This window comes from Ovis aries, chromosome 8 (assembly GCF_016772045.2).
Source record: "Ovis aries strain OAR_USU_Benz2616 breed Rambouillet chromosome 8, ARS-UI_Ramb_v3.0, whole genome shotgun sequence".
Taxonomy (NCBI): Eukaryota; Metazoa; Chordata; class Mammalia; order Artiodactyla; family Bovidae; genus Ovis; species Ovis aries.
The window spans coordinates 28,801,909-28,829,718 of record NC_056061.1 but is presented as its reverse complement, the minus strand read 5'-3'; the positions used below and the strand labels follow the sequence as shown (position 1 = coordinate 28,829,718).

The following is a 27,810-nucleotide window of genomic DNA, read 5'->3' as shown; positions in this document are numbered from 1 at the left end:
ATTAACGTTCTTGAGATGATCTGCTTAAAATCATGTGCTTTGGATCTCAAGGGAGTTCATTAAGTAATACTTTGCTGTATTCTTAACAATGGAAGCTAATAAGTATCTCAGGATTGGGGTACGGCCTTTTCAGTGGTTATTTTTATGCAGTCTATCTTTGGCATTTCATTTGAAGGACAGTCTCTTATAAAAGGGATTATGTGAGGTTGCATTGCTAATTCAGGGAGAGCTCTGAGAATTACAGGGATCAATTACAGTCCCAGCCCATCCCTTCTGTGGCCTGTATCAGTTACTACCTTTGGGAAAGTCCTCTTGCCCCTTTTCTGTCCATGCTTATCCATGCCGGGTGGAGAAGTGGCACAGGGCAGAATGGATAACTGTCCACAAGGCAGTGCAAGGTCAAGGACCCTTCCCTCTCAACTCCTCCCCCCATCTTATTTTTTTTTTTTTAGGGAGAAACCCTATCTGGACTCCAGTGATCTGATAGATTGCTCTAACTCTCCGTTTTACTCCCTGCGTATAAACACAGCTTTAATCTGTGAGCCCGATTCTCATCCTTATCTTCTAAATGGTGGAAACTTGGGCTTAAAGAACATCTGCTGTGCTGTGTCATCAGACCTGGGGAGACTAGGAATCTTTAGCTTAGAGTCTCAGCCAGCAGAAACGTAAGGGGGAAATTCCAGGGACTCTCAGCTCTGAGCTGATAATCTGGGGAGCTTTCATATTGTGCCTCCCCGAGGCTTACTCACACCAGTCTCCACGACTGAGTGCTTAAAGCCTCCACAGCTGATTGGAAGAGGCAGCCAGGGTGGAGAACTGATACCTAAGAGAAATCAGGGCATCATCCAGAGAACTGCCTCTCAAAGAGCCTATCATCAAAAGTCAAAGGCAGCATCTCTCCCGAACCTGTCTCTGCGTTGTTGTGCTGTGGTGCACAGCTCCCTGGGTCTCCACTGGGTTTTTCACATGACCTTTGTCAACTGTTCAGCAGTTACATATTTTAGAATTCAGGTCTTTGGCAGTCCCATTCTGAACTATCAGTGACAAGTCAAAGCAAGGACACCTACTTGAAATACTGGTCCTGTGTGCAGCATAGATGAGCACTGGATTTAAAAGCAGTCCTTTATAGATCATCCCCACTGAAATCTCTCATGAGGACCAGGGCACTGCCTGCAGTCTGCTTGGTGGACATCAGTGGGTCTGGCTTGGGAGTTGACAACCATAACTCATTTTGAGATAACCAAAAAAAGGAAGTGACTGAGAAAGGTAGAGGCCTTTAAGAGTTAAATTACACAACTCCCTTTTTATTTTTAAAGTCAGTGGATTCCTTGTTGCCCTTGCTGAGAAAGATAAATTGATACCACATGTTGCTTCCAGACAAAACCCTCTCTGTATTCCAGGGGAAGCACATGCAGCTGGTGTCTGGGTTAGTGGACAGTCTTTACAAGGTAAACACGGGTTGGAAGGGGTTGGAGCGGACACAGGGTAGCAACAGTTGGGAAATTACCAGCTACTCCTGAGCAGCACGGCACTTTGAAATACTTTAACAAGTTTGAAATCTTTTCCTGAAAGGAGCCGCCCTCTCATCTGGTTTAAAGCATATGATGCTCAGAAAACAGTAAGTGAACTTTTGTGATGTCACTGCTTCTGTGTGTGGAATCTTGACAGTTGAGAGCTGCTTTTGTGCTTGGCACTGGATGAGTAACTTGCATGCATACTTTCATTTAATCGTCCCAAAGATCCTAGAGTTAGAGAGGGTGGTTTTATTCTCATTTTATAAAAGGGGCAACTGAAGTTGGCTCAGTTGTCCAGGGTCACAGGACACACGCCTAGGCCACTATTCTAGCTCCGACCTGGCTGACATTGAAGCCTACCTCCCTCCGTTGGCCACCTTAAAAAATTGCATGTGTGAATTACCCACTTTGTAAATATTGGTGGAATACTTACTTGTTTCAGGCAGCTTCTCTATGACACCTGATCTAATCTAATCTGTTTGGGGTCCATCTATCTTTACAGCCAGTTGGCATAAATGTAGTGGCTGTGCACTTTAGCATTAGGGATAAACGTGTCTTGCATTAGAACACTGTCTTCATTATAGCATGAACAAGAATGACCAAATTTGGATGAGGATAGTCATCTTTATGCTGATTTCTTCAAAGAGGGCCAGGCCAAGGGAACCTTAGGCTCTGGACCACACGGCCAGTCAGCCTGGCTGTAAAATGTGAGTGCGTGTGACTGTGAAATGTCGGCACACCTTCCTCCTCCATGCACCTGCGCACCCCTCCTTGAAGGGCTAGGCCACCAATGACAGCTGCAGTCACTCAGGACAGCTGTGGCAGCTCTGCTGCTAATTACCTACACCTGTTTTTTTCTGCCCCAGAGTAGGCCTTGCTTCAGTATAAATCATTTTATAAAAGAGAATATTGACATAAAAAGTGAATCAAAGGGTATTTATTCTTAATCTCTGCTCTGTCTTCAGACAGCTTGTGCTACAGTTGTTTTCAGGGTTTTCTACGTCTTTGGGCCCTGGCTGGGGGTCGGGTGGGGAAACACTGGCATTTTTGTCCCTGACAAAAGTTTCTTCCTAGAAACGTTTAGTTTACTGTAATTCATCAGTCTCTGAATTTCTTAGTTGTGTTGTGTGTTAGTCACTCAGTTGTGTCCAACTCTCTATGACTCCATAGAATGGAGCCTGCCAGGCTTCTCTGTCCATGGAATTCTCCAGGCAAGAATACTAGAGTGGGCTGCCATTACCTTCCCCAGGGGGCTTCCCCATTGAACTTGGTTCTCCTGCATTGCAGACAGATTCTTTACTGTCTGAGTTACCAGGGAAGAAAAAAATTTTAGTAGTGGATTTAAATAACCAGAACTATTCACCTGGTTTTGGGTTGGGGTTATAGTAATTTATTGGCTCCTCTAGTAAACGAATGTGATGACAGAATGGCCTGAGATCTAGCAGCGGGAGTCCTGGTTGGTAATATTTACCTTATCACCTTAGCCTTAAGGACCTCATAATGTTTTCCAAAATGTGTATTTAGATGTGACTGGAAAAATCTCTCTAGTCCTATCAAACCGTTCCTCCTCCTCTGTCAGTTCTCAACCCTCAAACTAATGTTATATCTTACAGATTTAGACTATTTGGTATGATAGATGAATTAGTGGAAAAGCATAGAATATTTTTAACAGCAGTTTTATAGTTTAACATGCACGAAATACGTTGGGAATTTAATTTAGAGCCCCTCACTAAAGAGGTCTTTAGAGAACTTAAACTACACATTATAAAAGGATTTTATAATTGGCTGGTTTCTTTTTATAAATTCCACTTCTTCCTTCCTGGGTTTGAGGTGAGGGAGGGGCAGTTTGAAATCTTACAGAAATTATATCACCACTAACTTCCGTTATCAGGGGAGGTGTTGGGGAAACACTGCTACGTTCTCGGGCATTTATGTTCACTTTTTCCTGTTTCACCAAAACTTAGAGAACCTGGTGATTAGAGTCATGACCTGTGAGGCAAAAAAGCAGACTACATTTCTGACATCTGACTTTGTTAGGGTGAGGGGCATTTGAGCTAGAAATGGACTGGGGGGACCGTACTGATGGGTCTTTGTCAATGTCCCCCCACCGCTTCAGATGATGGATTTCATAAATGGAAGGCTAGGGACCATGAGGATGATTGTGACATAGTTTTTGTTTGCACTGTCTTAGTAATGAAACTGGAAAATCCTGTCTGAGTGTCGCGTAGGTGATATGCCTTAGGGAATGTATTCTGTCATTAGTAACCTCTAAAGCAAGAGTTGAACTAAGATTTGACACTGAAGCTGATCACCCATTTAATAAATTGGGTTTTGGTTCAGTATCTAAGTGTAGCTTATTTGGGTTTGTATGGTAACCACTGCCCTCTCTTTAGGATGAATGCTGTGATGGCCACCTTAGTAAAGAAATGCAAACGCAGGCTATAGGATTACTCTTTGTAAAGACTTTTAAAAACATTTTTAGGAAAGACCTACTAAATTGTTACTGTTAACTATTTCACAAAATTATAGTCATATAAGATTATGCCTTTGTATCCTTCGTCTTTCTTACATAAATGTCTTTCTTTAGATGTTAAGTTAAATGATGACTTCTGTATAATTTGGTGACAGATCCGGGAAAGGTTGGGAGAAAGCATTAGAGTGGAGTTGGAAAAACAAGTTTCGGTTTAAAGCTGTGTGACCTTCTATAAGTTATTTAATCTCTCTTAGTCTGAGGCTTCATGTATATGATGAGGGCATTGACTTTGTGGTTTGTTAGGAAGATTAGAGATGAGGACTCTAAAAGCGCTGACCCAGGAACGGACTCTTGTAGTCAGTCAGGCTCCATTCCTCATCCTGGCAATCACGGCCCGGGTCTGACAGTCCTTGGTTCTGTCCTCTGTGAGGGTGTTCCAGCCCCTTTCCCACAAGGCCCTACAGAAGCTTAGCTTCTCTCTCCAAATTCTAACCAGTGGTAGCTTATAATTTAAAAAAATTACACACGTACATCACTAGGGTTAGAGTTGTAGAATAGATGACCATCCATATAGGACATTTTGGAGGTCTCTAAAGGGTTAACATTTTCATTTATGCTTGGTTTGGAATTGGTGAAACTAAAAATTCATTTAAAAAATTGTCCACAAATGCTTTTTAAAGGGTGGATAACTGGATATTTATGACTGATCATTGTTGTTGCTGGGTGTTGGTATGAATGAACTCTTTCCAAAATCTGGAGCAGCAGGGGCTGGCCACGGGAGGGGCGGTTCAATCAGTGTCCACATCGCCCCCACAGGGCTTCAGAAACTGAAGCTTATTTTTTTCCTAACCAGAAACTTGAGCTTAAGTTTGTGGTTCATATATCTAGTCTCCTGGGTACTCAGTAATAGAATCACTGTGCACTTGCCTGCTTTTTGAACCCTGTGGAGTGAGTTTTAAGAGCATGCTTCATATCTTTATGGAGAAAGTGTTTTACTTTTTAAAGAAATGTAATTTCTGAATCATGAGTAGACATGCCATTCTTTAAAAAACCAAAAGAGTGAAAGGGAAGCTGGGTATATAGTCTCCTGGGCACCATTTGGCTCATCAGATACTCAGCATGTCCTCTCAAACGTGTCTTTACGCCTGTCATAGAGATGCCGAGCTATGACCCATGGTTGGTGATGCTCATTGCCCAGCCAGAGCTGTCGGACTTCCTTGCATGGGAACATATACACAGAAACACTCTGAGTATTTTGGGTTATTTATGTATGGTGAAATCCCACTGACTTTCTGTGTTTTAAAAACATTCTGGTAGAACACATGTATTTGTATCTTCTACATAAATACAGTTGGTGATTGCCAGTTTTTTTTTAAACTACGGTAACTTTTAGGATGGTTTGCATTTAATAGACAGCAGCAGGCAATGTCTTTTGTCTTTAACTTGCAAATAAACACTCATCTGACCTGCAGGTGCTGTTCCAGACGTGGCAGATGCCACCATCAGCTCCTCTCTTTCATAGCACACGAGGCATTTTATAGAATAGGAGACCTCCCCAGGCAATGAGCTCTGTCCATCGTGTACTCTGTGTTTTACAATGGCAGTAAGAACACCCTGACTTAGTAGCGTGACTGGCTTTTGAAGTGCATTATCATATATCATCCTTACGTCATCCCTATCAGAGAGGGATGGTTCAAATGCTATGGCTGTAATGAAAATGGGGAACTGAAGCTGTTGGACATAGACCGAATGATTTGCTCAGGTCTCATGGTTGGTCGGTGACAGAGATGGGGCTGGATCAGGGTCATCTCCATTAACTGGGCTTCCCTAAATCAGGAAGAGGATTCTTGCAAGATGGGAGCAATTGTTAGGGTTTTGAGGATATTTTGCCCTCATCTTTCCTTTTTTTAAGAGTAAACCTTTTAATATAGAATGGTTTTAGATTTGCAGAGAAGTTACCAGACTGGCCCAGAAAGTTCTTGATGTTGGCTATCCACATCAAGTTTCCCCTGTTGTTATTAATATCTGATATCAGTTTGGTACACTTGTCCCAACTGATAAACCAGTGTTGGTACATTATTAGTATTAACTGAGGTCTGTGCTTTATTCCGATTTCTTTAGCTTTTGCCGTATACTTTGCTTTTTCTGTTCCAGCATCCCATCCAGGATTCCACATTGTGTTTAGTCAGCATGTTTCTCTTAAGCTCCCTGTGGGTCTGACAGTTTTGAGGAGAACTGGACAAACATTTTCAACTGTTCCTTATTTGGGACTTGTCTGCTCTTTTTCTCACAAGTGGAATGAGGTGATGGGTTTTGGAAGGAAGGCCACAGGGGAGGGTGCCGTTTTCATCACGTTGTTTTGAGTGCACATCATCAATCTGACTTTGCCCTTTGATGTTGACCTTGATTACCGGGCTGAGCTGTCACGTTTCTTCACTGTAAAGTTACTCTCCCTCACCTCCCCTTTCCACACTGTGCTCTTTGGAAGGAAGTTACTGTGCTCAGATCACATTGCCTTGAGGAGGGACTGTCTGCATAAATTAGCTGGAATTTTTCTGAATGGGAGACTTGGCCTTACTTCTTCTGTCAACTCAGCAAATCTTACTCTGCCATTTTTTCCTTATGCCTGTGAGACAGGTGTGAAATTGTGGCAGGAGATGGAGTCAGAGAAAAGATGGGTAAAAATTCACACCAGTTCTGAATAGAAGTAGCTCAGAAAAGGTAGATGCTGCCTTTGTACTGGAGGAGGAAGGAACCAAAATGGAATAAAATAGCCCTGTAGGTGATGAATCACCCTTAGAGAGCCAGGGAAGTTTGTTGCAAAATGCAAGGGGCGATGATGTGGTAATACATTGTAAGCGCAAACTTCAGTAAAGGAAGTACAGTTACAGAGAGGACAAGGAAACCTGTGAAGTCCTACAGTCCCCCACATCTTCTGAATATGAAACCATCTCCCACACCCTGACTGTGAAAATGCCATCTACAATATTGTCATTTAATCCCAAGCCAAAGAGACTCATGCAAATGCCTTTTTTTTAAGCCTCTGAAATTGAGGCTGCTTTAAAAATTGCGTCAGATTAGTAACTGTTTCTCCTGGGTGCTCAGTTGGACCACTGCGGCTCATCTGCATTGTCCCTTCTCTCTCTGCAGAACTCTATCCGGCACAACCTGTCACTGCACAGCCGATTCATGCGGGTCCAGAATGAGGGGACCGGCAAGAGCTCATGGTGGATCATCAACCCGGATGGCGGGAAGAGTGGCAAGGCACCCCGGCGGCGGGCCGTTTCCATGGACAACAGCAACAAGTACACCAAGAGCCGCGGCCGTGCCGCCAAGAAGAAGGCAGCCCTGCAGACCGCCCCCGAATCAGCAGACGACAGTCCCTCCCAGCTCTCCAAGTGGCCCGGCAGCCCCACATCCCGCAGCAGCGATGAGCTGGACGCGTGGACCGACTTCCGCTCACGCACCAATTCCAACGCCAGCACAGTCAGCGGCCGCCTGTCCCCCATTCTGGCGAGCACAGAGCTGGACGATGTCCAGGACGATGACGCACCACTGTCCCCCATGCTCTATAGCAGCTCGGCTAGCCTGTCGCCCTCTGTCAGCAAGCCGTGCACTGTGGAGCTGCCCCGGCTGACCGACATGGCGGGCACCATGAATCTGAACGATGGGCTGGCCGACAACCTCATGGACGACCTGCTGGACAACATCGCGCTCCCTGCATCCCAGCCATCGCCCCCGGGGGGGCTCATGCAGCGCAGCTCCAGCTTCCCGTACACCACCAAGGGCTCCGGCCTGGGCTCCCCCACCAGCTCCTTCAGCAGCGCGGTATTTGGTCCCTCGTCTCTGAACTCCCTGCGCCAGTCTCCCATGCAGACCATCCAAGAGAACAAGCCAGCCACCTTCTCTTCCATGTCCCATTATGGCAACCAGACACTCCAGGACCTGCTCACGTCGGACTCACTCAGCCACAGCGATGTCATGATGACCCAGTCGGACCCCTTGATGTCTCAGGCCAGCACCGCTGTGTCCGCCCAGAACTCCCGCCGGAACGTGATGCTTCGCAGTGACCCAATGATGTCCTTTGCCGCCCAGCCTAACCAGGGGAGTTTGGTCAATCAGAACTTGCTCCACCACCAGCACCAAACCCAGGGCGCTCTCGGTGGCAGCCGTGCCTTGTCGAATTCCGTCAGCAACATGGGCTTGAGCGACTCCAGCAGCCTCGGGTCAGCCAAACACCAGCAACAGTCTCCCGTCAGCCAGTCTATGCAAACCCTCTCGGACTCTCTCTCAGGCTCCTCCTTGTACTCAACCAGTGCGAACCTTCCAGTCATGGGCCACGAGAAGTTCCCCAGCGACTTGGACCTGGACATGTTCAATGGGAGCTTGGAATGTGACATGGAGTCCATTATCCGTAGTGAACTCATGGATGCTGATGGGTTGGATTTTAACTTTGATTCCCTCATCTCCACACAGAATGTTGTTGGTTTGAACGTGGGGAGCTTCACTGGTGCTAAGCAGGCCTCATCTCAGAGCTGGGTGCCAGGCTGAAGGCTCACTGAGGAAAGGGGAAGTGGGCAGAGCAGGTCAGTGCGCAGTATTAACAGAGCGGGTGGTGGGGGACCCTGGACTTTATTTACACGGTGCAGTAACCTGGCTCCCAGCCAGTTCATTCCGAGTTGTACCTGCAGAACAAATAGGGCTGTCAGGTGCCCCTTTCCACAGTTTGCTGACAGCTCAGGACTTTTACTGCCAGTAAAACCAACACACACATTCAGAGGTTTCATTTTTCTTTGTATCCAGTCACCCTCACTGACCTGTGACGCAGATACCCCTACTGGATGGATGGATGAGGACAGAGGGGCAGGGAGGAAAGGAACCTTAGGCCATACAAACGTCATGGTGCAGGACTCTGCCAGAGGACTTTCTTAGACCCTCTGGTCCAGCACTGCCACGGTCCATCTTCGGTGGTTTCTGTGTTTTTTATTCCAACAAAGTAACAATTTTTAGGTGCTTCTAATTTAACTGTAGATTGTGTTTCTAGACTCTTTCCACCAGAAGCAACATCTTTCGATTTTTCACTAGTAGTACTAAGCATCTTTATTAGCGCTAAGCATCTAAGCAATTTTAAAAAGCAAAAGAATTAAATTGAAAACAGAAGCTCTTATGTGAGGGAGCATTTATTCATGTGCTTCTTTTTCCCAATGTATAAATGATGTCAGGTTCCAAATAGTGACATGATTTGTGAATGGTGACAGTTTTTTTTTTTTTTTTTTAAAGTTGTGGCATTTTAATTCTCTTGGAACCAAAAAGACACAACATGGTGTGGCAAGAAAAGCATTTGATTAGAATCAGAAGTCTAGGGCTCAGTTCCACTTCTTCTGCTTTCTGGCTGCCATCTAGAGTGTGTCACTTAGCCTCTGAGCTTCAGTTTCCAGTTTTATAAAATGAGGGTAACGGCCCCTGTTACTTCATGGGGTTACTGCTAGAATCTAATATACTGAAGGGTGTGAAAGTGCTTTGTAAATCTGAAGTGGGCTATGTTCGGTGTGACTAGGTACGCACACTAACTGATGAGGTAGCAGGAAGCCCAGAGAGGTTAAGTGGTCTGCCCAAGGTCACACAGCTGAACCCAGAATCTCTGTTTCTGGAATGGCTAGAACCATGATCATTCTTATCATTATCATGGCTAGATGATAAAAATGGGCAGCACTCTGAACTGGAGCCAGAGTAGCAGGTAGTACACAGCTTGCCCCTAAACTCTCCTCTTCAAGCAGTAGAAAGAGCACTGGGGTCTTCCACTGTAACAGGTTTGCACCCCCAGATGCTCCCATGTTTAGGGGCTCTGTTCTGTGTCTCAGTTCCTTTTTTTTTTTTTTTTTTTTTTGTACCATCAGCAAGCTACTTATACTCTTTAAGTGGTGTGAAAGAGAAATGAGATTCAAAGCCATAAACACCTGAGCCTTGTTTAACCCTCTGCCCTGGTGCAGGAATCGCAGGAGCCTCCCCTGGTGAGCTCATCCAGCCATGGGTAGTTGTGGAAAGGGGACTGTCAAGAGTGTTGTGATGCTCAGCTTCTCCACTTTCCCAGGCAGAAGCAGGCCCCTAATGGCACTCAGACATCTGTTTCCAGTCACTTAATAGCCCTTGAGATGGTAAAAAGACTGCAGCAGAAGCTAAGTAGGCTGACACACTTTCATGCTGCCAGAACTCAGGCTGGTGGAGACTTGCCTCAAGAAATTTAGGTATTTGGCTTTTAGAAGGATAGTTTGTCTTCCTTTAAGAAGAGGAATGTGATTGTGGCTTCTAAAAACTTGAGTAGGTTTTAATTTTGGTTTGGTTGTAAGGAGCCTACTTTCTAGTTCACTGAGAAGAGTAAGAGAAGAAAATGTGGTAGCAATTTTTTCCTGATGTTTCCAGTGTTTGTTTTCCGTTTGGTTGAATAGCAGACCTTTTGCGCGCGCGCGTGTGTGTGTGTGTGTGTGTGTGCGCACGCGTACGTGCGTAATTCTGAAAGATTATATAAAAATATTTTAAGGGAGATTTAAATACTTAAGTTTTAAAAATTTATTTAAAGCATTCTTATTTTGATAATAACTTCTTTTAAGATTATACATTTTATTATTATTAGAATCTTAGGGCCATTAGTCATCTTTTTCTCAAAACATTTTGGGGGAAGGTTTTTTGAGAATATAACTTCTTCAGTTAAAAGAAAAAACTGGTCACCTGAAAGTAAATTTTCCTGAAAGTAAACCAGCTTAGTATGACCAGAGCAAGAGAAGAAACATATGGAAGACAGTGAAGGGCTGTGAGCGTCTGGTTTCAGGGTTTTAGAGTTTCCATCTTGCTTTGGAATGATTTGCTCCTCTAAACAGCCAGGGTCACGTGTGGCCTGACGTGTATTCTTTGCTTTTACATTTAACTTGTTGCTGTCACTTTATTGAAGATGCTCCTGAATTCACAGAACAGGCCTCAGTATAATCTCAGAACCCACTTCAAAATTAAGCATGCCCAGCTTCCCAAGACTTGTTCTATAATGACTTTCTTGGTTTGACTTTGTTTTTTTAAAGCCAGTAGTTGTGGTATTTCTCTGGACTCTATCCCTGTCTTGCTAACTGAAGGTCACATGACCCCGAGTGGGCGCTGTCTGGTTGTGGAGTTAATGGAGCAGGTCTGTCTAGCTGACAGACAATCTTGCTGGAGAGCTGTGGCGAGATGCTTCTCTGGAGGGCTGGGTGTTTCACACATATCATTCCTTTTAGACCATGTGTGAAATCCTTTGACCTAGGGATCTATCTGGAAAAGGAAAAAATAATTGTACCTTTTTATGAGTGCCAGCTATTGGGGTGTGAAGGGCACTTTCTTCTCTTAGGCATTGGTGGAACTCGGTGCACATACTTACAGGCTGGCAGCAGGCATGTCTGTGAGCGAGTTTGCTGGCTGCAAGGCTAAGCTTCCAGTAAGCCCTCTTGAGACTGTCATGTGTCTCTTCTCAGCGGGAAAGCAGCTTCAGTTTCACTGTAGTTTTGATGTCAAGAGATGCCTAAATTCACATGCTCTTTCATTCATCTACATCTTTTGGCGTTTGGAGACCCCATTAGGGAGCAACCTCATATTTAGTTGCATTTTAAACAGCTTAATGATAAGGACTGGAAAATACTAACCAGGAAGAGCCCATGTGGAGAAGAGAGAGAGACTTCTCTTCCTGTCTCTGCCAACTGGCCACATCGCTGATGACTCTTAGAATAGCAGGTTTCTCATCTGTCAAAAGAGGACAGAATCAGAGAACTGTTTTTTGTTTGTTTAACCAATAAGATTGTATTTTTAATTGAAGTTTAGTTGCTGTACAATATTATATAACAGGTGTACAATATAATGATTCATGATTTTTAAAGGCTTATACTCCATTTATGGTTATTATAAAATACTGGCTATATTCACCATGTTGTACGGAACGTCCTTGTAGCTTATTTTATACCTGGTAGTTCGTACCTCTAAATCCCCTACCTCTATCTGGCCCCTACCTGCTTTCTTCTCCCTACCAATAACCACTAATTCTCTGTATTTGTGAGTCTGCATCTTTTTTGTTATGCTCACTAGTTGTATTTTTTAGCAGAATCATAGAATATTAAGGATATAGAGGATGTATAATTTTGAACCTGAAACCTAACATTCTGTCCATGAAATGGCCCTAGTAAAGGGTAAGTGATGATATAGAACTGTAAAGAAATAGTGATATAACTGTGTAGAAACAGCAGGCTCCAGTGTTGGAGGTCATTTAGAATTTAAATTTAGGCTACTTCTCTGAAGGAGCAAGTCTTTGATACTTGTTGGACTAATGTTTAAGTTCTGTGATTCCATTATCTTTAAATATTCATGTAGGACTAATTCTAACCAAATACAGGCAATATTATAAGGCTACTTATGTGATGTTTTTTCTTGCTATAGATATTCCCATTAGGGAATGTAACAAGTGGTGTATATTACATGGAAAACAGGCCCTGTTACTTACACTTGTGAACTGTTGTCTAGTCTTTGGTTATGGTGTGCCAGCCTCAAGAATTATGCATCTGCAAGAATCTTTATTCTTAGTTTTAAAACACCCAAAATCTGAACGGTCATTCATGGAGAGAATGGCTGTCTGGATCTTTCTGGTATTGACGACAGGGAGAGAAAGTTGTCAGAGCCCTGGAAAGAGGTTTCTGTGCAGAGGCTGGTGTGCTCCGCCCACACACCCTTTTCCCTGGAAAGAGTAACGCCAGCACTGAGGCTGCTCTTCCTGGGCCTGTTGGGTTTTCAGCGCAGCTTTGCTCACCCTTGACCAGCCTGCTGAGCATGGGGCAGAGCCTGAGTGGCCCTGGCCCTTTAAGCAGTAGCATGTATATATGGCTTTTGAAAGGTGTCTTCTGGCCACAGAGGTTGTGCGGAAGCTAAAGAAGTAGAATAAAAATCACCAGAACTACTCCTGGAACTTCTTGTACACTCTAAGTTTCTACTAAGTGCTTCTTTACAGAGTGTTCGTAATGCTCAGTATTCAACATCTTATAAATATTGTTTCCTATGAGTAGAGTCTTCCCCCAGGGGCCTGCTTCTCAGAGACGTACCTTTCTGTATAGAGATGGGGGTGAGTGGGTTGGGACCCGCCTCTGTGCCGTAGCCAGAGAGATTGGCCTGTCAGAGGTCCTCCTGGGCCCGGGGCTGATAGAAGGATGCTGGCTGACAGTGCTTTCTCTTCCTGACCTGGGGGACGCTGGATTTTCATTCCAAGTTGGAGATCCCCCACCTTGTAAGAGACTTGACCTGCTTCACCCTGGTTTGTTGTTGTGTTCATTTGATTTGAAAATACTGCCTCCTCCATCCTCCATATTGTTTTGAAGTTTAAAATTTTAAAATCTAAAATGAATTAAAACACTGTATTGTGAACTCAGGACACGTCAGGTATTTAGAGGTCCCATGGATTGGTGTTTCTCAAAATGTTTCACAGATCACTAGATCCTCAGGGTTATTCATGGTTATTAAACAGAAAATAGATCCTGTGACCAAATGTTTGAGGAATGCCGTGTGAAATAAAATGAAATAGGGTTGTTTCCTTTAGGACTTCTCAGAGCCTTAGAAGTTTAATATATGTTATAAACTTTTTAGGATCAGATTTCATTGTTTCCTAAGTTTATTTGACATCTTGAATTAAATCCTTATTCTAGAAACCATAGGACCAGCGTCCTAAGGAAACCCCTAAAGAAATCCTGAAAGAGGTCAGCAACCTCTTGAGAACTGGGGATTCTTTGCCTTTTTAAAAAAAATGTATTTATTTTTTAATTGAAGGAGAATTGCTTTTCAGAATTTTGTTGTTTTCTGTCAAACATCAACATGAATCAGCCATAAGTGTTTCTTTGCTTTTTTGCCTTCTTGATTCTTACTGGAGCTTTTTGTTCGACCTTGTCACATATCAAGCTTTTCTCAGCCACAGAGTGGGTTCTGCTCTTAAATGAGCTGTCTGCCTGGCAAAAGGGTAGGCTTCATGTTGGTGGAGGTGCTCAAGTTTGTTCATTAAACAGGATTCATTCATAGAGGACCTGCAGTACTCTAGGCACAGTGGAGAGAGGAAGGTGAAGTAGGGTCTCCCCTCAGGGCGTCATCCCTGGCTGGGGACGTGGGGCAGTGCTGGTGGTGACCACTGTCATGGAGGAAGACTGCTTTTCATGCGAGACTGGAGCAAAGGCCCCATTGGGCAGTGGCCGCCTTGCATGTCTGGTTTTCTGGGACAGTCCTGCTCTCAGATGCCCTGTTCTGTTATCATATGGTCTATTTCACCTGTCTTTGGCTGGGGGTAAAAACATAGGCTCCGTGCTGATCGGGCAGAGTGCAGACTAAATCCAGATCCTGGTTCCTGTTGAAAGCCCTGCAGGATACTTGCTTTTATGTTTGATTTCTAGAATTGGTTCATCACAGTTGGATGAGAGCCAGCTACCTGCTCCAAGCTTGCTGTCCCTAGGGCTCTGCTCTGAAGAGACCTGCAGATTTAAAAAGCTTTCTTTGCAGCCCATCCCGTGTTAAATAATGTCTGTGTGGTGCTGAATCTGTAGCAGAAGGCTGTCACTTCCATGGCTATGTGTCATCGAGTCAAGTCACTCCATTTCTCTGAGTCTCTGTTTGCTTGTCTGTGAAATGGGGCTAAAATGGAAACCTACTCCACAAACACTCTTGTAAGAACTACCTATGAGATGAGCTAATTTCCTTGGCAACATTTTAAAAAGTTACTTGTTGTTTATTGTTACTTAAAATGGCTCCAGAGGTTAATGCAAAATTAAGGAAACTCCCAAGCCAGTCTTAACACTGTTGGCACAAAGAGTAGTCACTTTCCTCAGTAAACTAGAATTGATCAGGTTTCTTTTCATTAAAAAGGTATAGCAATTTGCTGTTGTATGGAACCTTTGATGTCCCCTAGAAGTCCTTCTTGCCAATTTAGGAGTCCCTGACAAAGGCTATTTTTTTTTTCCGCTAGTAAAGGACCTCCTGCCACAGGTAGATTAGGGAAGTTTTGTACATGGTACCCAAAGTGTTCCATTAGCATCTTAAAAGGACTGCCTGAGAAATCCTAGCTGTCTGGCTTCTGCTTTCTTTCCTTAGGGGCCCTGTCATACCTACTCTGTGCTGGGGGAGAGCCTCACCCTCCCGTTCCCTGCTTCCTTGGAGTGGAGCCCCTTCCTGTCAGGTGGGAGCCTGGAAATCTGACCTTCCCCCTCCATGCCGGGCCACCTCAGCCACATAGAGAAATGAAGAGCTGGTCTAGCTCTCCTAGGACCTCTTGGAAGCAGAAAGATCACCACACAATAAATGGCACGATGCTGCCAGGGGCCTGGCTGTGGACCCCATCTTCCCAAGAGATTTACCCCCGTTCTGGCTAACGTGACCCCATTTGGGGTTCAGGAAATATGGTCAGACGTATCATTAAGATCTCCCAAATCTAGGGTCAGTGAAAACCCAGAGAAATCGGGCTATTCTTCTCCAGGAGCTTTCCTTCCAGAGAAGCGGGACCAAGCCCGGAGCCGAAACACTCCACTGGGAGAGCTGCCACGTGGTTGCAGGGGTTTTGTTCTCTTCCCAGTAACAGATGTGAACCCTACTCTGTAATTCTAGATTTCTGCTTTTTTTAAACAACCCATTTCTTGCTAAAATCTATGATATTCATTTATTAAAGGACGAGAAATACTTAGTCATGAAGCATTATTCCAGTATTTTTAAGGGTAAAACTTTGAACTGCAAGTCCTGGTTTGATCCACAGTATGCTCGCTCTCTCTGTCCGTCTCCTCCACTCCCCTTTCCTCTTTTCCTCTCCCCTTTTCTCTCTCCTCTTTCTCTCTGATGAAACTAGTCTGGACCATGACATTTTTAAAGTATTCATGTCTGTGTAGAGTGTTCAGTTTGACTCCTTAATGGAAATTAATGACCACGACGAGGCCAGAAGTTCTGAGGTTGAACTTTTAATTTCCACTGGGCCTCTGTTTGTATACATGCCACTGTAATTAATTGTAACTTCCATTAGTCAATTGTGTGTTCAGAAATGACTGGAAAGCAGTGGAGCCCAGTAATCAGAAAATGTGGTGTGACTGACGGATCTGTTAGAAGGTGTCCCCTAGGTGGTGGTGGCCCTGTGGCCAGAGTGCACTCCCGCCCAGCCCTGGTCATCTCAGGCTGTCCTGCCATCTGGGGTGGGACACCAAGGTGGGGAGCTCCCGGCACGTTCCATTGCAGTGCTGGTCAGGGGAGAGGAGGACCACCCAGGCCACCCACTGTGTGGGTCCGCCTGACTCCTGGATCTGTCCTCCCACGAAACTGCCGCCCTCAGGATGGATGGGCCTTTGCCTCTTGTCCATCTTGGAGCCACCCTGGAGACCCTCCTTTGGGTTCCTCCTTCACTTCCTTCCTCTGCTGAACTGATGTGGGTGCTGCTTCTTGGCCACCATCTGTGTTAGCTGCCTGTCCTCGTCGTGTCTTAGAGGTGAATGAGGGGTTTGGACTATTTGTGGAACTAAAATAGCTGATTTTGTATGGTCAGTTTCAGAGGCACTTTTGGGAATTTTTAGATTGTCTGCAAAATCCTGCATAACTAAAGTAGGGAAAGAAGCCTTTGGAGACCCTACTGTTCGGTGCTTGGTGGCCGAACCCTTAGCTGGGCTGGAGCATTGCAGCTACCCTTGCCCCCGGCCCCAAGGGAGATGCGGCATCCCGGCCCAGCAGGGTAGCGGCACACTGCCACTTGTCCCCCCACCCCCTCTGGCCAGTGAATGCGGTGAGGAGTCACACAGGATGGGCCCACACCCAGCAAACATAAACAGTGTGATGTTCAGGTCATGGTTTATGGGTCTAAGATTTCCTCCTGGACTACAGCTCCCTTTTGTTTCTAAACGGTGAATCTCTTTAGCCGTGACAGCAATTTGAGAGCTAGAGTAGCATGACTCTTAATTCAGGGAGCTGGACTTAAGAGGGGATGTAGTAGGATGGGAGAGGATAAATTCTTTATTAAATGCTTACTATTTAAAATTTTATTATTATAAAAGTTGAATTATGTGGGTGTTAAAACTGTGCCTTGTATTGATCCTTAGGAAGTTTCATCTTACAAGAAATGTGAGTTGTAGAAACTTAATCTAAGAAGCTATCCTCCCTCCAGAAGGGGATCATTAAAGTTCTAGGTCTTGTCCCACAGGCAGTAGGTTCTGCTTGGATTCAGCAGAGATTAACTTTTAGCAGGTGTAGGTTTGAAATGCTTCATGGAAGCAGTAAGGCTTGAAAGAGCGCTATGTGTTTGAAATGGCAGAGGGAAGAGAGGGCTGTTTCAGGAGGACATTTGTTCATTTATTCAGCCAGCAATTATTGTGCGTCTCTCCTCTGTTTCAACTTTGCAGGCTACTTGGGACATCAAGAAAATGTGTCCCTACTGGAATGTACGCTTCTTGTGGGTGAATACCACGTCTAAGACAGTGCTCTTGAGATAATGAGATGGTCCGTAAGTGGTTTGATTTGAAGGCTCTGCTCTGCTCTCAGTATACTGGGAATTCGATATGTGTGAAAAAGTAACCATTCTGGGCACTCTATGGTGCAGTGCCAGGTGTGGCTTAGGAGTTAAGCAGAGGACAGCCTGGGGCAGGGGGGCCTGGAGGAACTGTCTGGATGTTTGGATCGGGCGAGCAGGCCAGGCAAGGCACTGACCCTGGCCCATCGGATCAGGTGGCAAAGCCGGAATGAGGTCAGCAGAGCCAAACCCCCCAGGTCTCTGCCAGCCACAGCTTTGGAGTATTATATGGGCTGCCCTTCCTGGAAACCTGATTTTCCTTTAGGGAGGCTCCTCAACTGAGTACAGATTTGGCCAGAATTTCCATACCTGTTTTCTTTCCCTTCATAAACTATTCAGTGTCTAAAATGCAAGTTGATAGCATTTGCCAAACAGTTTTTATAGAGCTGCACCTCCTATAATTCCCCTTCTCAGGCAGCTGTGGAGGGTGGCTCCCTTCAGCCAGCCTCACAAGCAGAGGACTGCATTTTAATCAGCCAGGCTTCTGTGGTCCCTAAACACCAGGTTGGTTTTCATGCGCTGCCCTCTTCCAACCCAGAAGAGACTAAGAAATTACCAAATTAAGCCAGAGTGCTGTGCCTCAACACCATTAGGTGTTTTCTTGAGCTGCTTCGTAGTTGGACTGTAAAGATGAGCTCCACAGGACTTGCTGACATTTCTGCTCTCCAACATCGGACAGGACCACCTTACCCAAGCCCTGCTGTTTTTCCTGGGGTGATACCAGCAGAAGCCTTGGAGGCTGTCAGATGGTTGTGGCCTGTGATAGATTGGGTGTCCCTCAGACCCTCCTTGGGTAAGCAGAGATGGTGGCCAGCAGGCATTTCTTTGCTCTCTACTCAGGCAGGAGCATTCATTCTTTGAAACCCACACCTGTTCTCTGAAATCCACCTGAAGTTTCCCTGTCATTGAACAAACATGGATTCATTTCTTTTCCATCCTAAATGTTCTGTGTTTAGTCTCCAACTCACCCCAGGGGTTACAAGTTTGGCTTAAATTATCTTTATGTTTAAAGAGTAAAGAAAGTGGTATTTCACTGTAATTTTGTGTTTCAGGCAGACTTTCCTCCAAGCATCTTTTAGTTTTGGCCAGGAAAGTGTGGCTAACCTGCATGGATTTGCAGATGGGAGAGTTTTGTCCCTGTGGTTCTTTTTCCTTCCCTGTCATATTTGGAACTGGGGCCCTGTTCTCTCCTCTCTGCCAGGAAGATAAAAACACTGCTGAGAAATCCGGATTTGTCACAGTGGAGTTAGTTGTGGGAGGACAGCAGCAGGAACAGTTTATGTTTTATTCCCAGATTAAAGTTGATGGGGGTTATGTTTTGTGTACAGTTTTTTGGAGGCATGGCCCTTTCTTAGAACATCATGTGATTTAGTGGTGATAATTAGGCAGAAACTTGTCTTCCCTACAGATGCCAAGGTTGTAGAGGGACTTACTCTCACCAGAGACCAGATGACAGCATCCACAGATATTTTTAGAAGGGGCCTATCATTTGGTTTCCCTATTTCATTTTCTTTGCATCAATAGCCTGATTTCAAACTTAGTCTTGGGCAGGGAGTTGGTGGGGGCGGGGAGGGGGAGATTTTTTTCCCTGTTAATGAAAGTCCTCGATGGGACAGGACAGCGTCTTCCTATTTATTGTTAGTTGGCCCACTGCCTAGTAACTGCAAAGTGATGGCTATAATCCCCTTCAGCTGTAGGCTTCCTTTTCCTTCCTGAAGTTTTGCTTAATCTGATGTGGTTTTAAACTCATAAGGCCATCAACAAACACACGTAAACCTCATAGTTAACTAAAGCATCTCACTTTAAAGAATGTAAGGCTAGTGAGAGCACCATTCAAACGCAGGGAGTTTGTGTCCAAACCAAGTATCATTAAATCTGGTTATTTACTGTGCTCCTTTCATTTTTCCAGTCAGTCAGTTTTCCAGATGGTGTCAGATAAACGTGTAAACATCGAGCTATCAGCGAGAGGTTAAAAAGTCTTAAGGCAGGGGCCTCAGAGGGGCTGCTTTCCTTGTGATGAACTGGAATTGTAAGGTCTTCCTCGTGAATACTGATCCTGCTGTTCCTCTTAGAAGGGTGATTGCGTTTCCTTTCTGTGTTCACAGTAGTTTACAAACTGTTTGCCTTCTACCACAGAGGAACAAGTTGCCTTTCCATCCTGTGGAGTGGGGGTTTCTCTGTTCAGTTTGTCCTCCGTGAGGGCCGCCTCTCAGCCTGGGCCTGGCCTCTGCCAGTTGAACTTCCAGGCTCAGGCTGTTTCCTCTGCGACCTCAGGGGCGTGCCAGGACATAGTGCCACAAGGGGCCCCAAACCCATTCTGCAAAGAAGGAAAGTGGGCAGGTCAGCACATCCCTTGCTTAATGATGAAGTTCCCTGCTAGTGTGGACCCTTGGATGAGATTGTGATGGCTGATGCCCTCTTTTGCTTAGAACAATGCCACGTTACGGGCTTAGGTGCCTCCTGCCTTCTTCACTCCTATGTTGACCCGGCGCCAGCATCGGAGCGAGTTGCGTGCTCTGCCGCTGTACTTGGGGAATGAAGTGTGTCAACTCCCCAGCATGCACTGGTGTCTGTGGCTGAGTAATTAACACCAGAGGGAACGGGGGGATGGGGTTTGGGCTAGGTAATACTTCACAGCTCCTCTTTTGGCACTTGTAGTAAGTCAGGGTCCGGACTTGGGGACCAGAGTCCCCTGATGACTAACTGCATAGAGATCTTAGATGGTGGTTAAGTGTTACTGTGAAGGAAAGAATGAAATCCCCTTCCAAGGAACCGTATCCGCACCCTGTCTGTTCGGGCCTCAGGGGTCCCAGGTGGAGCCGCTAGAACAGCACCGGTTCCAGCAGGCTAAATGCCTCACAGGTGCTGATACCCGTCAGACCTTTCCTCCCTTTGAAATCAGCAAGCTGTTATTTTATAGTCCAGGATAATATTATCTAGTATCCTTACAGAGCAGAGAATACCTCCAAAAAAGCCATCAGCCAGGGAAACAATACTTGGCGAAGGGATAGAAAGAAGGGGCCTTTTCCTGCTTTATCATCTCTGCCTCTCATAAACAACCCAAGCTCTTCTTTTTGGAGCTGTAGCAAGGGTAGCTGTGACTGTGGGTGTGTAATGTCACAAATACTAAGTCCTGCTGTCTTTCTGAGGGGTAGTGAAAAGGAAGATTGCCAAGCAGTCCAGTCAAGAGAGAGAAGCAGATGTAAATAACGTGTGTGTTTGAGTGAGTGAGAGGCGGGAGCATATTGATGCATTTTTCATTACTTGTTCACCTTATCTGGTGAGACGATCCAGAGTTCATGTTACTTCCCTCTCACCTTTCTATCCATTTCTTGGCCTAGAGCCTTTTTTTTTTTTAAACCATGACTGCTGACACTGTCTCCATAAACAGTGGTCTTGAGGCCTGTCACATCAGTTCATTTAGCTACATCTCTTGAGTGTGTGGATAAATATATGTGTGTGTCTGTATAATAAGTTTATTTTTTAATTATCCAACTTTTCCTGGCTTGGTGGTCATATGATATCTGATAAGACTTGTGTAAATTCAGATGCTTTGAGAGGACTTACGATTTGAAGATTTCTTGGAGGCATAATAATAATGCCAACAGTAATGTTATTCGTTATGAAAGGGTATTCTGTGGGAGGTTTTCTGAGCCATTTGTGCGTGATATAATTTTATTTCCTCTGTAGATTTTTCCTATATAAAGCAAAGTCTACTTAGACAAGACAAAGTCTACTTCCCAAGACAGTCTACTTAGAGATTACTTGGTTTTTGGTGAGGGAAGTCAAGATTACCCCTGGCCATCTGTGCAGACTGATGAAGCATTTATGGAAAGTGGCCATTTCCTCCTCTGGTGTTGGGCTATCAATGGAAAGGGTGGTAAGCGAGGTTATTTAGTCCACAGACCCAGCAGGGGAGAACTAGAGAAGCATAGCTGGCCTGTTTGGGGTGACCAGCTTCTCTGGTTTATAGCATGAAAGTCATGTCCCAGGAAGCCCTTCAATCCAAAAATCTGAAGTAAAACCGCATCTGCAGCTAGCCCTCCCTGTCTTGGAAGGGCCCGCTGAGACACCCTCGGTATACCTGGCTTTGTTAACCTCCCCGGCTGAATAGCCCCATTTCTTCTAGGCGTTTGAACTTGAGAGCATTTTGTTATCAAGCACAGGAGTAAGGTAAGTAATCTTCAGGCTTTGTCCTTAGGTTTTCAGATCTTTGAATCTAGTGCAGCAAAACAGCCTGACTTGGAGCACCCCAGCCCAGCGGTGGGTGAGGAGACCGGGGAGGCTCAGGAGGTGTGACCCAGAGGGCCCGCTGCTGCTGTTGAATGTCCTTAACCGTCTCTGGTTTTCTTCTCTCCTCCTATAGACCCTCAAACTGACGCAAGACCTACCGAGAAAACCCTTTGCCAAATCTGCTCTCAGCAAGTGGACAGTGATACCGTTTACAGCTTAACACCTTTGTGAGCCCACGCGTTTCCTACCCCAGCAGAGACTGTTATCGGCCCCTTCCCCCGGGTGAAGCACTTATCCTCGCACAGAACTCTCTCTATAAAGTATGCAAAACCTTCCTTGTACGGGGTGACAGCCACCTGCCAGCGAAGGACAGCACCCTGCCAGCACCGCCACCCCGTTCAGAGCACACCGTCAGCCCGCGGGCCGTCCTGTGGTGTTTTAATACCGTGATGGTTTATGGGATGTGTGAAGCGTTGTTTCTGTGTTCGTTTTCCTCTCAGTTTCTCACATGCATTGACTTGGAGTCTTTTTATGTTAAAGTGTTAACCATCCTTCCCCTGGCACATTTACAAACAGAAGGTGTACCAGCCACTGCGCTGGCTTTGGGTGTCACAAACGTCCAAGCCTATAGAACTCCCCAAACTAACACATTACGTAAACTAGAGGAGGTTTTTCTGTCTTCTTTACTTTGGTAGAAAACTATTCTTTTCTTAAAAAAACAACAACAGTGGCACAAGTGTTTGCTGTGCACACCGGCCCAGGAACAGAGCCCTGCATCTGCAACCTGAAGGGTGCCCAGCGTCTGACCCCGAGTGCCCGGTCCAGAGTCAGGGCGGTCGGGGGACAGTCCCTGGTCTGCAATTGCCGGATGGGTCTGGCCTGTGGTCTGTCAGTATCCTCAGCTCACACAGTCACAGTGATCATATGCTGGCTAGAAATTAGGATCTCTTCAAGGAAGAAATCTGCTCAGCTCTTCACTCATTGCCAAAGGCCACTAATGGATTTAGTTTTAAAAAGAAAAGAAAAGGAAAAAAAAAAAGTAGTCTTGTTTTGCTTTGCAGAAGTGAACTTACAGGTAAACATTAGGCCTGCAGTGAGAAATGTGTGGAAAGTACAAACCCGAGTCACTCTTTTTTCTAAATGCACACCCTTGATTACTTTTAGCCTTGCTCTGTATAATCTCATCTAGTAGACGTGTATGAATGAGAGGCAATAGCATACAAACTGATTCTTTTTTTAATATAAATAAGCTTAGGTTGTAATTATACACGTGACTCAATGGAAGTACAAGGTAGGGCCGTTTTGACCTCCCTCCTCCCACTTTTCCTGCTTGTATGGATTTCATTTTTTTTTTCTTTTCAAAAAGTTATGGTGCTGTATAGGTGCTTTCTGTGTAACCCAGAAAGTGTGATTATATTAGTTGCCCTCTTTGGTAGACAGAGTAGTTGGGAACGCCTTTGGTACATATGAAACTGGGACAGTGACAGTCTGATTGGCACAGCATATGCATACTTCTCCAAAAAGGTATATGAAGACTCTTTTCTTTGCATACAAAGCATTAGGCATACAAATGTATAAATATATTTTATCATGTACAGTTACAAAAATGGAACATTCTGCACGGATGTTAGGAATCCAGGCTCGTAGTTCAGCACAGACCTCCCTGCATGAGTTCTCGCAGACGTTTGCACCATGCAGTGGGCGCTGACTCCCCCACCAACACAGACATGCCACCCGACCACCTGCACCCGTCACCAGCCGCCAGGGCCCCCTTGTGCATCTCTGCTTCCTGATTCCTCTGGGGGTGACGGTGGTGGTGATAACAGCTCCTGGCATAATGAAAGTCCCATTTGGTGTCGTCACTTGTCTCTCCTGCCTCGCTTAGGTTGTCATGTGTGAGTGATGGCCCCGTTGATTTCACCCTGCCTTTTACTGAATCTGTAAATTGTTGTGCAGTTTGTGGTTATAGTAGACCTGTAGCCTATTGCCTTTTCTAAACTGCTCCAAGTTTATAATCTTCATTTTGAAAGTATGTATAATTTTTGAAAATATGTATTCTATTCATGCAATCTGCTTCTCAGTGCGACAGACTTTTGCTTACCGTATTCCTCTGTAGTAAGGCTAGCCCCTTCCTCGAGTCTTTGGTAGTCTGCTGTCCATGAGGACTGTCCATTGTCAGTGAGAGGGGGCTGCTCTCTGGGTTCCCAAGTGATGCTGCCCTCGGTGGAGACACAGTTTGGTCAGGGACAGGGGAGGGGCCAGAGGGTATCGGATTCAGGAGAGAATCCAAAGTGCTTCCAACACAAGGGCCCTGAGACTTCTCTCCTGAGCTCAGAGAAACAAGAAAACTAACAAAATAGCTATTTGCCTTTGCAGTTTTCTAGACTGTGGAAACTACTTTGGGAGTAAGAAAGGCAACCCTCAAATGTGGTTTCAACTTTAAAATGTTGAATTCCTTTCAGACCTGTGGCATGTTATTTATTCTCCCGCCCCCCCACCGCCCCAGTGTTTGTTAGATTGCAGGCAGAATGTCTTACAAAATGTCCTAGAACCAGATTATAATTTGATTGAAAACAGCTGAGGGACGGACAGAGAAGGGGTGTGAGAGCAAGACAGCCATGGAACAGATCAGGAAAGTGGAGAGGGAGGGGGGCTTTGAATCTTTTCTTTACTTTTTCTTTTTTAAAAAGTAACTCAGCATCTACATGTAGAGTATCATGGATAGCTGAGATCAGGGCAAAGTCAGGTGCCAGCATCAGTACTAGAATGGAATAGTTAGGCCTGTCCAGGATCACACAGCCTCACTCTCACCCTTGGCCACTCACCTGGAGGCCAGGATCTCTTAGACTAACCAGGTCCTGCCACAGTCAGACGAGGCAGGGCAGAGGTGCCACCTTCTGTTAAGATCCTGCTTTCAGGAGGGGCCTACCAGTGGCCACCATGTGAAGTTCTGAGTCTCACAGGTCTCTCACAGGAAGTTTTCTGGCCTGGAGCGTCTCAGTGGAATACTCAGTAGCCTTTGAGGGTCTGGCAGTCATGTTTGCTTCCATCAACTCTCAAAAGAGTCTACCCTCAGCCTCTCATTAAGCTGCTCTAGGGAGCCTTCTACTTTTTGATGGGAAATTTATAAAGAAGAGTAACAGTGTTGAAAACATGACCTGAACTCTGGGGTACTGTTGTTACCTTCAGGGTTCCAGAACCAGAAACCTTTTACCAAAGTTAGAAAAGAGCTTTATCACAAGCCTTCCCTGTCCTGGCATGAGGCCTGACCGCCAGACTCAAGAGAATCCTATTAACTGTGAATGAATCTAAGGTCAGTTCCCTTTATTGCCGAAACACATTCTTTCAAGATTTCAGAAGTTCGTCTTTGCTGTTAACAGGTGGAGCGTGTACTGGTGGACTGTGGGGGGGTCAGGGTTTGGTGTTGGGTTTCAGCCCTGTGTGTGTCACTTCCCCACTCTGAGAAGACCTCATGGCTCACTACTCAGGACAGGTATGCCCAGTCTCAGGGTGTTATTTCAGGCAGCTTCTGAACCTGTTAAAGATGGAAGGGAGTCTATCTCATGAACCCCAACTTAAAGAATAAGGAATATTAGAATCTCTTGGAAAGCCCATCAAGAGGAAAGTGAACAGCCACGCCCATGTTTTTGTACACTGATGCCAAGGGCTGGTGAAGGAAAATAAGTTACCTTTTCTCTCTAAAAGCAGAAACAAAATCCTGACAGGTCCGAACTGTGATTTCTTCTTTCTTGGTGTATTTGGGAAACGTTGATTATGTATAACATTTTTTTTTTAATTAAGAAAAGCAAAAATTTTTTGTAGAAATTCAATCGCTGGCAAAGAGGTACAAACAGCCAGCCTCTCCTGGAGACCAGGGGTGGCAGGGTGCAGCAAGGGGAGAGAGCAGTCCTTGTGAAATCCCATTTGTCAGACCAGATCCTAATGCAGGTGCCCAGGTACTGAGAAGAGTCCAGTTGGCCCTGAGTATACACGGGCTCCACATACTGAGTCAGCCAACCGCGGATCCAGACGGCCAATTGTACTACGCCTTTTTATATAAGGGACTTGGGTTTTCCCGGATGTAGGCGGGGGGATGGAGTCCTGCAACCAATCCCCTACGGATACCGGGGGTGACTGTGTATTATATTTGATCTAGATCTTTAGTGGATAACATTTTATGCAGTTTGAATGAATAAAAATATTTTCCTCTTGTTTAGTTTTATTTGTATGTATTTTACTTTGATGAATGATTGGTTCCGAGGCCTCTGCCACAACTCCAGAAATATTTGTGCGGCTGCTTTTAAAAAAAAAAAAAAAAAGCTGTGTGTCTGGTCACTTATTTCTCTAAAATTATCTCATTGCCTGGCAATCAATCTTCTCTCAATATACTTGTCCTAGCACATTATGTACACAGGAAATGTAAACAGATGTGAAGGAGGACCAGAAAAAAAAATAGTTGATAATAAAAATGTATGTTTTGGCTTCACATGTTTAAATTTTTTTTTTTTTTAAGAAAAGTTGCATGAATGGGAAAAAAAATCTGTATACAGTATCTGTAAAACTGTCTTATCTGTTTCAATTTCTTGCTCATACCCCATGCAAACTAGAACTCAGTGTGGTGCATGGCCATATTCAAACACCCAAGAGTCATGCAGTTGATCCTTTGGTTTGAAGCACCTCATCCTTCCTTTCAAAGCGAACACTATCATATTGCATTCTTACTGAGGATTTTGTCTGTCCATATGTTACCATGAAATATCTCTACCACATTTTGTCTCAAGAATCAAAACCAGTTTGATTTGGGAATCTTCTCCTTTCCAAGTGAAATAGAGATGCAGTACTTAACTTTCCTTGGTGTTTGTAGATATTGCCTTGTGTATTCCATTTAAAACCGTAATCTAGTTTGTAAAAGCGATGGTGACGCATGTAAATAAAGCATCGATGACACTCTACCTTACTCCAAGAGATTGTTTGTTCTCCCTCTCCGTCTCTTTAACCTGAGAAGTGAAATAGCTGGGTTTATCTCAAGGTCTCCCTGTGGGAGAGGCACAGAGCAAAGAGACTGTCCTGAGATCTCTCAACTAAATGAATCCTGTGGACTTTTTTTCTGACCCATTTTGACCTCCATAGACAACCAGACACTTTGATAGAGCAGATTTATGGCGTTGTGCATGGTGGAGAAGAGCCACTTTAAGCCTGCCTGAGTCAGGTCACCCTGGGGGAGCTTCTGTGCAGGTGGTGGGATTTGGACTTCACGCCCCGCATGGGTACCAGAGGTTTTGACCCTACAAGGGTCCTGCTCTCAGGAGTCCAGCAGATGAACACCAGTCGTCAGTCATCACTGTACCCTCCTACATAGCAGACAGCATTTAAGGCTGCTGGTGGCAATAGCATAAATATTTCCTCATGGCTAAGTTCAGGGGAACTCCACCCTACTGTAAAACTATTCTTAGTAGCACATGTTGTGGTTTTTCCTATTAATAAACATCATTAAAATTATTCAGCTTTTGGGTTCAAAGTCTTAAGCAACTTGATGGACTCCATTCAAGTCAAGTAGGTAAGAAAGATTTTAAAGTTTGCCTTTGGGATAAGGTCTGTGTTGGTGGAGAGTCATGCTTCCATAAGTCTGTCCTTACCATTGTTTTAATTTCCTGTAAAGGTAAAAACCTCACCATCTTCTAAGACCAAAGCCAACTGAAAGATACTTCATTTGAGATTGCTTTCCAGTTTTGATCCTGCCTGTCAAAAGATTAAAGATGGAAATCCAAAACCAGCTATCACAAGATTCTCAGAGTTCCCCCAAGCCAAGTAAAAATTCAACTAAAATTAATTGAAGTTAAATGAACACCACTAGGTCAACGTCAGATGTACCGGGGGCCAGACCATGATGGACATTAAGACCACTGGGACCGGGGCCTTCGCTTCTGTGAGTTTATATTTAAGATGTCATCTGTCTGTTCCCCTGTGAGGAATAAAGAGCTAACTGTCGCCAGCTCGCCTTGCTTTCAGCTTCTTGTTTA

At 44.9% G+C, this 27,810-nt stretch overlaps 1 protein-coding gene across 9 annotated transcripts in view; it reads left to right on the top strand.

The window, feature by feature from the left end:
• The window catches only part of FOXO3 (forkhead box O3), a 123,084-nt gene extending 96,342 nt beyond the window's left edge, over positions 1 to 26,742 (top strand). For 3 of the 9 annotated variants that reach the window (XR_009601490.1, XR_009601488.1, XR_009601489.1), the window contains 3 exons: positions 7,138 to 8,573; positions 21,687 to 21,730; positions 21,924 to 21,941. Coding sequence is in view for 3 of the 9 variants with exons in the window: in XM_060419172.1 (XP_060275155.1) it covers positions 7,138 to 8,538 (1,401 nt within the window). In the remaining 6 variants the exon portion in view is untranslated. 9 annotated transcript variants of the gene reach the window in all.
• Positions 26,743 to 27,810: the final 1,068 nt, after the last annotated feature.